This window comes from Trichoplusia ni, chromosome 16 (genome assembly GCF_003590095.1).
Source record: "Trichoplusia ni isolate ovarian cell line Hi5 chromosome 16, tn1, whole genome shotgun sequence".
NCBI lineage: Eukaryota > Metazoa > Arthropoda > Insecta > Lepidoptera > Noctuidae > Trichoplusia > Trichoplusia ni.
In genome coordinates this window covers 5,523,299-5,540,462 of record NC_039493.1, presented here as the reverse complement: position 1 = coordinate 5,540,462, position 17,164 = coordinate 5,523,299, and the positions used below count along the sequence as shown (strand labels likewise).

The window sequence follows — 17,164 nt, the reverse complement described above, 5'->3', positions numbered from 1 at the left end:
GAGTAATTACTGCACCCTAAATAAGACCAATTGAGATACCGACGGGTTGAGAAGCGAATACGGCTTGGCTTGGTTTTAACATACTCTTTGGTAATATTTTTGTGACACTGGTTGAATTTATTATGCAAAATTTTGCTGTTTTATGAAACTAGCACGATGAGAACTATAGTCGTATTTCAATTTATCAATCATCTTTTTTTTTTTTTTTTTTTTTTAATCCTGGGACAACTCACACACGGTTATCTGATCCCAAGCTAAGCAGAGCTTGTGTTATGGTAACCAGACAACTGATAAACTTACTTATATATTTCTAAATACATACATATTATAGATAAATTACACCCAGACACCAGAACAAATGATCATGCTCATCACACAACATTTATCCTGGGCGGGAATCGAACCCACGACCTCCGGTATAGCAGTCAGGGTCACTAACCACTAGACCAACAGGCCCGTCAAATCTGTTTGTTAATCAATCTGTTTGTTAAACATATGATAGTCGTCATATATGATAGTCAACGATTTAGAAAATCTGTTGTACGCAGTCTGATCAAAATCCTATATAACGTTTTTTGGAATAACTTTAGTGAGCCGATTTCGCCATAGTTTAAGAACGGTTTCCTCAACTTATTTATCGGTATCGCCCGGCTAGTTCCTTCATTCTTAATCTTAAGACATGATTGGATTTCGGTTGGGCCTGAAAGTGTTCAGGCGACACCGATAAATAAGCAGTTAAAAAAAACGTATTTCGTTACTAGAATATTAAGGTTTATAATTTCTAAGGTAACAAACAGCCTTGAAACAGTGCTCTACAAACAGCAAGCGGTCGTTTCAGTATCTTTAGGGAGTAGTACCTGTTACGTAATTCTAAGAAATGAGTTTAAATGTTTAAGCGGAATGTTGAGTCAACAACAAACGGACGGCGAAACAAATATTTATTTACCTACGAACGTTTGGAGCGTCGTTTCACTGTATATATTTATGACCGTGAAATATGTACGACCTGAGTTATACTTGGAGAGCTGAAGTGTTATATGGGGACTGTATGTTGAGGTCTAGACTATCCGACCTTCTTTTAATCAGGCTTCTTTCGTGGGAACCGCTGAATTTTAATCAAAATGTCTGCCGAGAATTTAAGTTAATCATAAAACTAAAAAAAATATTTTAATTTAATTACTTGCATCAAATTCAGATTTCTTCTTCCTCCCAGATGGCAGAATTAATTCAGGTAATACATACAAACAACAAAGAGCAAACAAAACCTACTATTCTCAAGGCAGACGGCAAAAAATATCTGTCTTAACTTAGCGAAGTCTCAATTGACTCTTACAAGTTACTTGAAGAAGTAAACAGCCAGCCAGACTGTTTTCCTTTCAGGCCTAGAAAAACAATGTTCTGCCCGTAATTTACGAAGTTTAGGACAAAGGGACAAGACTTAGAGTGGATCTATACGAGAGTGCTCGAGATTTTGAAAGGGCTTTTTATATTGTCGAATAGTTTTGGTAAAGAGAATTTATCTACTCTCATAGGCCGTACAAGACATGTGAAAGCGTGTTGCTTGTGCGTGTGTTTGTTCATATGTAAGAGGAGGACGTGAGGTTAGTGATTTGATTTTAGGTTAGAACTGAAATTTCGCTTTTTGAAAAGGTAATTGTTTAATCCTGAATTAAGATCTATGACTAACACGTGGTTTGAGTATCCCCATATTAAATTAAAGTAGCTTAAAATGTAACCAAAGAGGTTACATTCGCTATCTCGTCAAAACAACACCTTTAGTATCAAAACAGCTAGTAGTTGTCTCTGAATATTACATTTCATATGAACGGTAATTGAGAACAAACCCGTTCAACTTTACCACGCGACGAAAACAAACTTGTTTAAACAATTTACTAGGTGTTCGTCGCGAGGAGATTTTCCTAAGTTTCCATCTCCGGCGTTAGTCTCAGCTCTCGTGAAGTGAATTAAACTGAGGTTTCTTTTTATCAAGAGCTTGAGCACTTGTTCTGTGTCGACCTGTTTGTATATTGCACATTGCAAAAACACAACACGTTCTTTCAGAAATTGGCTTTAGCATAAGAGTTTAAACAATTTTCATGATTAAAAGAACCGTAATAAATTTCACAAACCTAAGCATAACGGTATTGTATTTAATCACTTCAAATCAAGTTCTTCCAGCACGTTTTTTATTTCCTATTTTCCTTAAATTTTTGATGACTTATTAGTTCCAAAGCAACGGAATTAACTAAAAATAAAATAAGAACGGATTTGACAGAGATTGGAATACCGTAAGATCCGTAAACAGTCATAAGCCCGGAAATCTCACATCCGGAGTTCAGGAAGTCAGATCCCAGAGGTAATTGAATCGCGAAGGATTGATCGCGATTGTTTCGTGTAAAATGTAGAATTGTCGTGTGAATGCTAATATTGAGATCACGATATATTTCGTGGATTAACTTGATCCGAATTTATAGCACGAATGGTTAATGATATTTCATTCGAGTTTTTGTGCTGGGTGGGAACCGAAATGAGATTGGAGAAATACAGTCTATAATGTTGATGTTTTATTAAGATTTTTAAAAGCTGATTAAATATATTTTTTCTGGTAATCATCAGAGCATAAAGTCGTCAAAGTAGCAAAATAACTACTAAGACCATAATATTTTTTCACAACAAAAACATACCAACTATTTGAATAAAAACTAACGAATGAAACTTGATAAAATTAGTATTAGGAAGGGTTCATCCAACCTCAGGTTCTAAACTAATAAACATAAAATGAAGACCAATTCGTACTATTCACTTTTAAATAAGTCTCAATTTCTAATCAAAACAAGTGTAACTTCAGCACTAAAGTGAAGAATACTTGCGACTCAACCGTCTGATCGTTGCCATGTTTATTGGATTCAGCAAGTCTGAACAAAAGGCTAATTGCCTCACAACTTGGTACCAAACGAAATGTTTTACAAGTCACCCGAATGAATATTTCACTCGTAGTCAAAGCAGTCTGGCTGATAGACTGCGCAGATTCTAAAGAAGCTGACTCAGTATTGTTTTAAATAACACTAAATCGATCGGTCTGCTACAAAACCCTTGGGGCCTGACTGTTTGTATAAACAAAAGATTGGCCACCAGATTCATGGAAGTCTTTGAATAATTTGACACTGGAAAGCACTTGAAACTGTTCGACGCTTCACTTTGTTTTTTGATACCCCTCGGAATTTAGCTCAGGGATCGTTTAATGCTTAAATGGTCAAGTGGAGACTTGAAAGATGTCTATCCCGCTAAAAATTAAATATGATGGCTTAAGGGGGTCCTCAAGTGGAGGAGTGGCCTTGGCTTTGACTAGAAAGTTTATTGCTGTAAAGATTATTCAGAGATATTTAAGCAACGGACAATATGCCTAACTTTGCTCAGCAAGTTATGAATTACGTGCTCTTAGTTGACTCGATTAAGGTTAATTCCCTTGCGGAAGTTGAAAAATGTGTCGTCAATAATTTTATGTACCAATCATGTCCTTTAAATATAGGGTCTTAATTATCATTGTCTCAAGTTTGAAACCAGACCTAATTAATGACATGTATTACTTGATGTGTATCAGAGGCATAGTGGCAAGAGAGTTCAAAGTAAAATATCACTTACCTCTTCTAAACTGATTGTGATTCCTGATCACTCGTTCCGCATTCTTCCTTGCGATATAGAACCATTCTGAGGTGTTGCTTAAATACTTGTACTCTACTGCCAGGTCCTTAGCAAGAATTGGTCCTTCTGGCAGCCGGTAAGCAAACGGACAGAATAACTGATAGTCCTTATACTGAAGCTGGTCATAACAGTTGCCTGCTGCGAATATATCATCATCGAACTCGACCATGGAGAAGACGCTCGCATGGAGCAAATACTCATTATGCATGACTGAAGGACCAGCGTACTTCCACAGTCTTGTCAGCATATTCGCTCTATTCACCGCGACATCAGCTTCTATTCTAAATCTTTCTTGCGCATACCTATCTACTACACCTTCACCCAAATTCAAGTGAGTACCAGCGGTACAATTTTCTCCAAGCAAATGTTGAGTCTCTATCAATCTAAGGAACTTGGTCACGACATCCTCGTGGACTGGTCGAGATATCGTCACATTCTCAGCTGTGATATTAGAATCTCTAAGTTCCAAATTGTCGTCTATATTAATTTTCGTGTCGTTAGTATCGTAACTATGTTCTACGTTAATGAAATGCTCGACTAAAGACACATCGTCTGTCGTTACTTCGTGTTTTGTGACTGATGTGTTGCCGAATAGCTTTTGGAAGTTGTATGCGTCTTTAAAACCGTCATCATCATCGGGCGCCGCGTAAGGTCTTAGCGCAGCTATAACGGGATCTTCACCGGATTTGTCGATGCTCTCTGTAACAATGGAAATGCGAAAATAAGTACATGTCACACACAGACTTTAAAGATTTTCTTCAGCGATCGTTAATCGCATGACATAAACGTTTTAGTCTTAAAATAGTTTCACAATTGCCTCTTCAAAAAGTAATCACAGTAAGAGATGTCTTAAGCAGTACGCCACCTTGCAAATTGTCTTGTATTAACATAAGTTTCAACATTTTATTTCCCTTAAAATGTTATCTCGCGAGTACAATTTGCCCGAGATAACAAGCTGTAACACGTGCAACATTTGCTCCATTTCTTACATTGACGTAATGAGATCATATTTTATTTATTTCTAGAAGCTGTGACAGTGGCTTTATTGACATCTTGTTATAAATGACAAATTGTGCTACATAGTGTGTGATGTCGAATTTTTACGACGTTGAAAATACATTTTTTATGTAAAAGTAGTGAAGGTTGGCACTACATTCATGATCGATCAAATGAAGATAATTTAATCTACAAATAATCCAAGAAGCAAATCAAATGTATACAAACAATTTTAAGTAACATAAAATTTTCAAAAAAAGGCTTTCAGCAGTCCTGCTTACGGAGTACCGAGAAATAATAATGAGGAGTATACATTATTTTTTGGAAAAAAAATCAAAAATCTATCTTCTAATAAACAAAACCTTATGACGTAATAATTTCCTTCCGAAAATCAACTCAGAAATCCATTTGACAAGTTCCACTTGAAACCACAACACTACTCAATTTCCTTTTCTTTGCAAAGCAAAACAGTTATATCAACAGGAAATCAAATGCTGCAAGTAAAATGGGACTTCTAACCGGGGCTGGAGCGTACGCATGCATAAACTAGTAGGTAACCAATCTTTTATAGAGTCGGCATATAGTTGCATACAATTTGTGTAGCTATCGCTTGAAAGCGGATGAGTTTACTTTGCGTTTAGAATTGAAGTAGAGTTTTACCTATATTCAAAAGGAATGCGAAAAAATGGTTTAAAGGACTTGAAAAAAAATGTTCAGTTTATTTTATAGTTTTTTTTTATGGATCGAATCATTTCTTTGTCGAATCCTAAAGTATTTTGTTTATAATAGAAGTAAGGTTTTTCCGTTTCTATTGATAAAACAGAGAATATAAATAAAGAAATGAGAGAAAAGAGAAGAGGATGTAGATAAAAAATAACTTGATAAATCCTATTTTTAAACAAACATTGTACAAATACCTAATTTATTATTAAACCAATAAATATAGATCGATACGAACGGCAAGTAAATTTTAAAAATCATACTATTCATTCAATAATAACCAAGACATTAAATAATGAAAGCACTTTTACAGATCTAAAATAAACAGAGGTAAGTAAATTAAGTTACCTTGATACCTCGACATCAGACGAGAGCTCGTCTGGGCAAACTATAAATACATTTGGTCTGCCAGACGTATCAATAATGTTATAAAGCTAACTATAACACTGTATTTATTTATCCTCGGTGACTTGGAGACCTGACTTCATTCAGGTAGAAAAAAAACGTCACTATTTTAAGGTACTATTAGGTCTAAAGCTTAGTTATCCTTGAAGTATAAATTTTGTTACAAAAAAAAATATGATTAATTTGCGTCTTGAATCTCCATACACGCTGAAGAGGTCTATGCCTAGCAGTAGGACATTCATAGGTTTATTTTATTTATCATGTCCTGTATATAGTTGTTCAAGTTCGTCTCAAAGATTGGTAGTTACCAGGATGGATTCCGATGTGAATAAGTGCAGCAATTGATGTATATTTATGGTTTATATTTAAAAATGCCCTATACAATGAATATAAAAGAAGTCATACCAATCCATATAACAACACCCCTAAAAGATTCGCCAAAATAATTTTATAATGCTTTATCTGTCGATTTGGCGAGCTCATGAAAAATTCGACTTTCCAACTTTTCAAGCCGAGCGTATACCACCAGCCGGCAGTGAAAAGAACACTTAGTGCCTTTATTTTCCAACCTCCGTCGGATCTTTGAACCGCTACCGTTATTGAAATTTTTGGGATAAAAGTACGGCGAATAGCAATATTATGCTGATGGTTATAGTGTAGAACCATATTGTGGGGTTCTCTTTACAAAAGGAACAGTGTAATAAGACTTTTTTACTCTACAATTTCGTGTTAAGACCGTGACTGCTGAAAGTAGTAATGCGCTATTCAGAATAATAAATGAAGTAAAGGGTACTACCAAATTTCATTCGAAAATAAGAATCCATTTGGATAATAAAAACATAAATGCTTAAATGCTCTACAATTTCATTATCTAAAAACATAAAGGTTGTAAAGCAAATTAACTTCTAAAGGAATTACATAGTGTTTTAAATGAATTCGTCAATTATTATATGCTGATATTCAGGGTTTTGTTTAAGTTTCTCGTAATATGTTTCTGGATGAGGTTAATGAAAATGACAAATATTTTCCAATTATACATTTTTATTTATTGATATTTATTTACCTTAACACCTAGTATATGCAGTCTTCATAATTTTTTGTTGTATAATTTTTCAGGCTTCGTTATAAAACCATAATCAACGGTAAATACTAAATAAGTAAGTGAACTGTAACTGTTATACTGAGAAAAAAAAAACTTATTAAATCCAAATCAGTTCTATTGTCTGAAAAAAAACCTAAATAAAAATAATTCCAAAAAGGCCACATCAAAAACAACAATATAAAATATATTATCCTTTTATTCAACACTTCGCTTACACGTTAACAACGTAGGCGTGAAGACGATCAAAGCCTACGACAATTACTTTGTCATAATTAAAGCTTCAGGCTCCTGCTCGTTATATAATCGAGTATAATTACCCGAGTTACAAGTGTCGGGTGACAAGGCAGAGTGACGTCACTGAAGTGACGTATTTCAGGGTTTGAAACTGTTGGGATGATTTGATAGGAAGTGGGAGAAGAGAGGTACAAACCCACGTACGCTACGTAATATGGCAGTAGATTGTGTAACTTTTAGACAAAAATCCCTTCTCATTTATCTGTAGGTATGTTATTAAAAAAATACTGGTTATAAAAACCCATTTCATAAACAAAAAAAAAACAAACAACGATATCACACATCGTGTCCTTAAATAAAACAATAGCAAACAAAATAACATCTCAAGGCCTACTCATTTAACATTTCGCGAAAGTTTGTTCAGAGTCAATACACTTAAATCCTTTTGACAAAATGCTCCTTCGGAATACTGGGACAAGGGCATCTCTTCACTGAGATTACGGGATAACCGAGATCACGAATGTTTTTATCAAGGGGCTGGGTAACATACTCACAGGCCTACCACAAAGTATTAAACAAATTTGCTGCTATTGCGTAAGCGGTACAGCGGCAGAGGAGCTCGTGGCTAAGCTATAACCTCATAAGTGAATCGAACACAGGTTAAGCTACGCTTGACGCGGTTGATTCGTAGATAGGTGACCATTTTTGTGATAACGAGTTCCTCCGTGTTTCGGAAGGCACGTTAAATTGTGGGTCCCAGCTGTTATTCATACATCTTTGACAGTCGTTACAGGTGGTCAGAAGCTTGAAAAAGTCTGACAACCAATCTAACCAAGGGGTATCGTGTTGCCCAGATAATTGGGTTGCAGAGGTCAGATAGGCAGTCGCTCCTTGTAAAACACTGGTACTTAGCTGAATCCGGTTAGACTGGAAGCCGACCAAAATTTCTAGGCCAATGATAATGTGTAAGCGGTACAGTATGTATTAAAAACCTGTACGATGAATGTTTAAGTAATTATAGCAAGCAGGGTGATTATTTACTGAAAAATAATACTCTACTGAGTAGTCTTGTCTTAAACTTAAACAGGTGTTTGCGAGCCGTCTGCGTTCGGCCCACATACCGTTCAAACTGTCTTTCATAAGTCTATCACAGAAAACCCAAAACAAAAAATTCTGCATTCTGTATAACTTAACGTAAAGATGTGTAAAACACTACAAGGATTGAATTACTTAGTGCTAGAGACGTTTTTATGTTAAAAAAATAAACAAAGTGAAGCGAGGAGAGCCAAGGATAAATGGTGTTAATGATTTCGTTGACTAGTTGTAAATTTTATTGTAATATTTTTAATTACGACACACTTTAGTGAAAAGCGTGGGTTTCCACAAAATTAATGATGATTCGTTATGTGTATAATGATGTGGGAGAGTGGAATAATAACCTATAGGGATACGAATGACTATGTACCTTATATAAAAGGTAAAACTTAGCAATAATAAGGCTAGAGCTAATATAGCTATATATATCTTATAGCTTTAAATTATAAAAGCTAAATGTTTATCCCACCGTGTAACTGGGGGAAAAATAGTTAAGGAGGTTATATTTACAGTTATCATGAAGAAATCTGATAATTCACAGAAATAAACAAAATAATAAATTCCCCAAAGGACCAGTAAAAACGATAGTTAATGCAATATTTATTATGCAAGCTTTTATTGAAACGTTCGCAGCATTTAGTGCTATCGTTCAAGTAATTGGCGAATATTCAGTATTTTACGAACAAAGACAAATAAACGAGTTAATAACTCATTTAGAAGCTTTGATTGCATTTGGTTATGTCCCTCTATTTTGTTTTGTATCATTTTATTGCCTAAAAAGACCAATGTTTATGGTCCTTGTAGTTTTTATTTTGATGTCGAAACGTTTAATGCATTCTGTGTATTATAACAGAATAATCTTTTTCATAGTCATTTTGTTTCGAAATTTCAGCACAAAAATATTTATTTTCGATATATATTTCACGATACGGAGGCACTATTCTGGTTAATGCGTCGATATGAATACAAAAGCTTTGTGTATTCAGAATAATTTGATAGTACACGAAGCGAACAATATGCGGATGGCAGAAGTAGTAGAATATCAAATGTTTCGGAATTGGTCAGCATCCCGTTTAACTCTGATTGCTTGTTCACACAAATTGTAGTCAGAGAAGAACTGGATTACGTTATTTTGTTAAAAATGTGGTAGAATTTATAAGTATAAAAGAAAATGCTATTGCTATAAAGAGCGATTCCGATTTATCCAATCGTTTTATTTATAACACTATGGATTTACAGCTATCCATTTTTTTTTTACAAAGGGCGACATTTAAGACAAAAACCCTAGCAGTAAAAACGGTCAAACCCAAAAACAACGGTCAACTTGAAAAAGGTACGAATTATTATTTACATCTTTAATTATACAAAACAAACTTAATTGAAATCGCTTAATCTGTTTTGCGAAGTAGGTATGACGCTACAACACAGATAGACTTGATAACCTTGCAACAAACCTCTTTTTGCATGGTGGGTTAAAATATATGCTTAATAAATGCCTTAGCTTATAAATTTTTGTCTTGAAGGTTTGACATTTTTGTGGTCATAAAGAAAATTGTTTATTTTTATACTTAGAAGCGGTACTAACACTGATGAATTACTGAAATCAACAGATCTACTATGGGCACTTAAATTGAAGTATGTTATTATATACGATATAAATTTAAGCATTATAAAAATATTATCATCTCCAGTATGGACTTGTCTATAAACTGGAAATGCATAAAAATCGCCAACACCGAACAGTCTCCATAAAACTCTTTTTAGAAAGTAGGTACGTACATAAAATTTCAATACGTCAGCTACGAGGCGAGGCGAAATTGCTTTCAATACATAATACTGGCAGTCAATTTCTTGGCCTGACTTGTAATGAAAATCGCGATTTGTAGGCTTCATAAACAAAATCCCTCTTTATTGAGGGATATTGCTGCGATTTCGTTTGCTGTTCCTCCGAACAAATCCTCTTTACGGGTCCAATGTTCACACTTCGTTTAAGTAAATTATTAGCGTTATAAAATGTGAGGAAAGGAACGGATTTAGAGGTGTTCGCGAAATTGTTTAGTGTTCATGTTTATTGTTTCAGTCATGTACTTGGAACTAAGAATACCTTTTTAGGATTTAGAATGTGAGTTGACACTATTTAGGGCTCATTACTAAGGATCCACACACAGCCTGAAGGAGAGCCCTTCAGGCTGCCTGTTTGTCCGCCTATCCATTACCAAGCTGCATGAGCTGCGTTCTCATGAGCCGTGATAGCGAGACAGTTGATATTTTTACAGATTGTTAGATAGTCGTCATAAATCTGGTAGCAGGCAACAAATAAATTTGCCAAAAATTTAGTTTATCTTTAGCCTATTTGTACAGAACCCTCGATACTGCAGCCCGACTTGCACTTGACCGGTTTTTCTTGTTTTTATAGCCTGGCTAGAAATTCAAATTGACCACCTGTTGTAATCTAGTCCAATTTAAAAGACTTTTTTTTTAACTTAGAAGCACACTTTAGCTTATAAATCACAAAAATATCACATTAACCACAAGAATACATTTTGAAATCATGTTGTTGGTGCAAACATAATTTCGCTTAAAGTAAATTTGGCCAAGGCGTCGACAAACATTGGGCCAACATTACGTTATGTTAATATAACAAATTGTGCGCCATCACAAGCTGGATCTAGATTTATTGAGTTTCAAGCCACTGATGATTTGTCACTGCAAATGATTAACACGAAATGTTGTTTTAGGCTTTCTGCAGTTGTTAGATTGACTTGTGATATGAGGTTTAAATCTAGTGCTTTTTTAATAATTCTGCTCTTGAATTGGGTTGAACGTAAACGTTTTCAAATAAGTTTTTAATTTTTTATTTCGTCCACTGTCACAGCTACCCAAAAGCCTCCAAATGAATGTGGTTCTCTACCCGCTTTTTTAAATTAACTTTATGGGTTGGATGTAGAATGTTTGCCACCTCTATACAAATTGCAAATAGTATGTTATAATTGCATTTTTAACATAACAGTGTTGGCTTATTTAATTAATAGGTGTAAGCTAAGTTGTGGCCTTGTGTGCGTCCTAACCAGATATCAGCCGCAGCTGTCGCTCGACGGTCGCAGAAATATGACCGTGTCTCACACAGCAACCGACTTCACAGCCTCAAGCTGTCTGCCTTGACACTTCTAGTAAATGGTGTGCTTGGATGGACACTCAATAAAAATTTAGGTTATAGTAGAGGAAAATTAGTTGAAGTGTTATATAGGGAAATAATATGAAAATATAAATATAGTTAGAGGCACTTAAAAGACAAAAAAAAAACTGATCAAGTGGAAATCGTACACACTGAACTGAGGGTTTCATAGAAGTTATACCTAGATAGATAGGTATACCTTTTACTTTACTACATTGTCGGTAAGTGTAAAGCAAAATAATCATTAAATTTCTTAGTTTGGTGGATACATTATTCTTTATTTTTTTATTTTGACAACCCTTGTTAGAAATAGGTTATGAGCTAATTAACTCGATCTCTTTTCTTTGCATATATTGTGTCCCGAATCACGAAATCTCTACAAAATTGATCTAAAAAGATACCGCTTGTAAAAATACTTTTTAACACAGCATTTTAACCATGGATATCATGGACATCAAACTCGGAAGAAATATTCAAAGAAAAACCCAGTGTTGTTTCAATATTTGTTTCATGTAAAACCCACGCAACACCGCCACTTACCCTGGCTTTACCATGGATATTATTGATACATACCTAAACAATATGTAGCTATATGTTGTGTATTGGAAAGGCACTGTCATGTTTTAAGTAATACCTACTTCATAGTGCATAGGAATTACTTCTGTCAGTTAACCTGAAACTTATTCTCATAAAACATTGGATATTTAATAGAAAATGATTTCTAATGACCTAATTTTATACAAAAGATTAAACAATTAATCTTCAAAAATAATTCGATGAAAAAAAGTAGGCCTGGTATTTTGATAACACCCCAGATGTTTTATAAAATAAATATATATAAAAAAACACTGAGCATTCGTTGCATCACGGTCAAGTAACAGTAAATACGAGTCAAGCGTAAGAAAATTGTAGTCAATTGCTACCCTTAACAAAAGTCCACCGATCCAAAACATTTGATATACCAACACCAACCAGCGTACAACCAGCCTAATCTGCCAGTCGCAGCCATGTCAAATTTCGGCGTCTCTCCGAGGAAAATATCTGTGTATTCGAATAACATAATTACATTTTATGCGACGCAGTGATCGCTCGTAAAATACATGTGACTTGTCGAACCATATCGGTCCCCTAATGCCAGCCTTTTGTTTTCGTTCGGGATATATCGCCGTGTTTTGTTATCAAGTAAATAACGTTACCGGATTAATGGTGTAAGCTAATGTTTTGAATTGTATCCTCAACAGATTTATGATGGTAACATTGATTGAATTTCATGAATTACTGCGAAAGCGTAATCATCCAATACGTTGGGTACTGTAAACCCATTATGGGATTCGGTTACGTTGGTATATTGTTGTTTCGTTGCTGTGAAAGTTGTTTAGTTTACACATGTTGCACATGTGGTATGTTACTAAAATTATAAAGGCATTATGGCCCATGGGAAGTTATCTTTATGAAACCTCTTTTTGAACACAAGGGGTTCGCGTGTTGCCCAGGTAACTGGGTTTAGGAGGTCAGATAGGCAGTCGCTCCTTGTAAAACACTGGTACTTAGCTGAAACTGGTTGGACTGGTAGCCGACAACAACATAGTTGGGAATAGGCTAGGCAGATGATGGGTTCGCTTAGATTCATGATCGTAAAAGGTTTGTTTCTACTACTAACAGTAAACAGCTCTACGATAGAGCTGATGGGAACTTCTCTTCCACTAGTTTTACGATATTAGATATAACAAAGTAGTGCAACTAATGGGAATCTCGCACATGATTCCTAACAGGATTAAAACGACTAAGACTCACTTAAAAACAGAGATTTTTCACTAAATCCATTTAGTGTTTGTACCAATTTTCATTGAATGGTCATATAATATGTTTTTCTGTTATTTTATGTGATTATGTTTATGATTTACAGAGCAATCTGATATAACGTTTACATAAATCCACTTTACCCATTACGACTGAAAGCGTTGATATTGAATTACAAGTAAATTGTAACAAATAAAACACTGGCCGCCGAAAATTAAACAATTTTGTTTGCAAATTAATATGGAGTCACTTTTATTGCTTTTACTGCCAGCGGACTTTTTTTTTAAATAGTTTCGGCTTTATTGTAACACTAAAAGCTATGGTTTGTTTACGTTCTATTACTTTGAATTCTTGGTAGGTTTTTACGTGATTCAAGCCTTATTAAGACCTTTCGTCATTTTGTATTTTTTTTTCTAAATGAAAGTGTTTCATATCATAGAAAGAAAAAAAAATGTTTCATAAAAAACAAAATAATTACGTATAAAATAAATTTTGAATTTTTGAAACTAAGTTTAGTCCAAGTCATATATTTTTTATCACCTACAATACTTAATATTAAAAAAAAACAATCAACAATAAGTTAGTCCGCAAGATATAACATTTTAGTTTTAAAAATATCAATAATTCCATCGATCTCTTCTTGTCTTGAGAGATATAATAATATCCTTCATAACTAACTTGAATATTCGCCGAAAGATTCACAACTACACACATGCTCACACACACATACACAGCCTTCGCTACTGCGAGACAACTCCTTGATATACAAAGCTTTAGTGACAAATGTGATACACAGTAATAATTCATACCGTAATACCGTTCTGACGTTTCCCTGTGTGACATACCTGTATATAGGTATATATATATATATATATACACCTGTGTGCGTAGGATAAAAAGAATCATCAAAAACACATCAAAAATGTGTGATGAGGTATAAGGCCAGTTGGAGATTTATTGTTTTCTTTTCAGTTATATTGGAGTTTGATATAAGAAATAGCGATCGGAAACGACAACGTCAATATTTTAGAAAAATCTTATTTATTTGTGATTCTATACTACATTAAGCATCACTTTATCTATTTGAAAAACCCGCATCAGAATCTGTTGTGTAGCTTTAAAGATGTAAGCATATGTAAGGTCAGGGAGACATCCGAAGTGACGTCGTTCTAAATATATTATGGAGTGATAAGTTGAGAAGATTCTGAAGTTGAAAAATGTGTGGTGTACAATAATAATTTTGGCATATAAATTATTTATTAAATGATGCCACAGTTTACTCACACATATTTATCGGGGGTGCCCGAATAGTTACATCATTAAATAATGAATCAGTCTCACGATAGTTATTATAAAAATAAATTATTTGACACACTGCAGGGACAACTTTTCAGAATTTTATCGACTGGTATCTAAAAGCTAAAAATCATACCAAACTTAATAAAAAAATCTGAAAACTTGCACGATTGCTTCTACGAGGAAAATAATAGTTTGGAAGTTTTTAAAGTGTCTCGCCTTCAATTCAAATAGTTCTAAACGTTCTAAATACTTAGTATTCAATGCTCTGTAGGAAGTTGAGAGTGCAAAAGACGAAGACTAAATTCTTTAAATAGTTTTGTTTTGAACTTAAAAAGGCAATAAATGTATTACTCTCCAATTTGATTGACCACGACTATGGAAGTGATAGTTTGTATTTGTGAAGATGTATACGATGTTTGATACTTTTTCACGTAAAAACCACTGATTGGTTTTTGACGTAATTTGGCACGAAGGTAGATTATAGCTTGGAATACCTCAATGCTAGGGTATTTTTTTATGACTTGAACCGAAATGCACACAAGCAGAGCCGCGTGCGTCTGGTAGTAAATTTTAAAATATAATTATAATCCACAAAATCGCCTTACGATATTAATCGGAACATAATTACACAACAATGGAATCAAAGTTCAAGCGGTTGGAAGCCTTCGTATTGAATCAGAAATATTACAAAGAATTTGTAATTAATTCAAAGAATGCTTGTGGCTTCCAAAAGCGAGGATCTCGGAATATTTCGCTTCCTTTAGTGGTTATTTTAATACAATTTACGCTTTATTGGAGATTTATTTTAATTTGCGTGAAATGAAAGTTATTCAAGAATTCTAAATTAATAATCTTGATAAAAGGTCATCAAAGAGAGACTTTGCATTTATTTTGGACTAGTGGGATAGAAAACTATAAGGCAAAGGATTCTCGAGGTACGATCAAATTATAATTTTCTTAAAAAATCGGGATATCGATATTTTCATATTTCTTGAGTAGTTATCAGAACATACTATCTTAAGTCAGAAAAATACTGTCCGCTTCAAACCAGTTCTTAGAACTGCAAACAATAAAAACATAGGACAAAAATGAGCATTTACTAAAAACACACTAAAATCTTCAAATTACAATCAAATAAAATAAACTAAAATTTTCCAGACCTGTAAAGAATCCTGAAACAAGTATCGGTATCCCATAAAACTGCTTTAATTATTTAAAATTTAATTGACAATAATTGATGTGTGGATTATATTGATCCAAGATTTGGCACCGTTGCTTTTCCTGGCCCGACTACTGGATGAAACGTTTAATTTCGCAAAGGCATCCCCTGTACTGTTTTAAATTTAATTATATCCCCCATTCATCCCTCTGGCACTTTTGAGCCTGATTTACCATTCAGCAATTTTTGAATCGTATTTTTGGAATAAGTGATGTCCAACTGAACATCGAATGGACAATCAGTCTTTTGGTCATAATGGTTGTGAGTTCTGAAGTCGTTTAAAGTTTTCGACTTTCGATTGACAGGGATTTGTTTAAGTTAAAATAGTTATGATGTGTTTTAGATGGAGGGTTATTGAATTGGTTTTTATTACAAGAGAATATTAGTTGTTATGGCAGAACGTTGTGTATCCAGGGTATTTCTTTTGATAGATACACTACATTGAAGAAAACATATACTTTCCTTTACATTTTCCTGTGGTTTATTAGAATTTATTTATGGATAGCCATGTAGTTCGACCACTGGACTAGGAACTCAAAGAACGTAGGATCAAATCCCAGCACGAATCTGTCTTTTCGAATTCATGTAAGTATTACGTAGTTATAATCGTTTGCTAAAAACATTAACGGAAAACCTCATAAAAAAATCGAAAGTTTGTTTAGAACCACGTCAGGAGGCCTAAGCGTAGTTTAAATTTTCTTAAAACTTTTTTTTACATCAACCGGTCGAAAACAAATATATTTGAGGTAATTTAATTTATTTTCATTTTAAATTTCCTCAAATGTTGCTTAAGATGAAACCAATTCTGCCTAAATTGCTACTCAGTAACTCTATACGTAGTTCCGTATAACCAAAGAGGTTGTATACCTGCACCCTATTATCCATGTTCAGCTTAGGATTGGCGTTTCATTTCCCCGTTGCCAACTCCTTGCGGTTAGGCTGTAATTGGTGGTTGCTAGCTGTCGTAACAGTAAGAGGAGCTTCCATAGAATAATGCGGTAGAACTCTGGGCATATGGTATTAATTCCCCCACTAATATAGAATATGTATGAATGTTGGAGAAGTTTCTCCATTAACCTGTTAAATTACATTTAATTTATCTAGTAATGTCATTTCAGCTCACAAGGCAATATTAAAAAAAAAACATGTATCTGTCATTAGACTGGGAAGTTCATGGTCAGTCACGACCACATCCCCTCTTCGAATGAGAAAGCGGGTACAACCAGACTCTTAGTAACCAAACCAGAACTTGGTCTGGCTCCATACAGTCTAGAAAAATTCAGAGATAAAAAAACCAAGTTGACTTTCGATAATTGTATGCCTTTGTTTTGAATAAATAAATAAATAAATACTAATTCACCAAGTAACAGTTCGCAAAAAAAATATCCAGAAATAAATTTGTTTTCGAAAGAGAAAA

General features: G+C 34.2%; 1 protein-coding gene across 1 annotated transcript in view; it reads right to left on the bottom strand.

The window, feature by feature from the left end:
- Nucleotides 1-17,164, bottom strand: part of LOC113502091 — a 121,488-nt gene that overhangs the window by 46,410 nt on the left and 57,914 nt on the right. Inside the window, exon 2 of the mRNA XM_026883472.1 lies at nucleotides 3,643-4,401. Coding sequence (XP_026739273.1) covers nucleotides 3,643-4,401 — 759 coding nt within the window. The remainder of the gene's footprint in view (nucleotides 1-3,642; nucleotides 4,402-17,164) is intronic.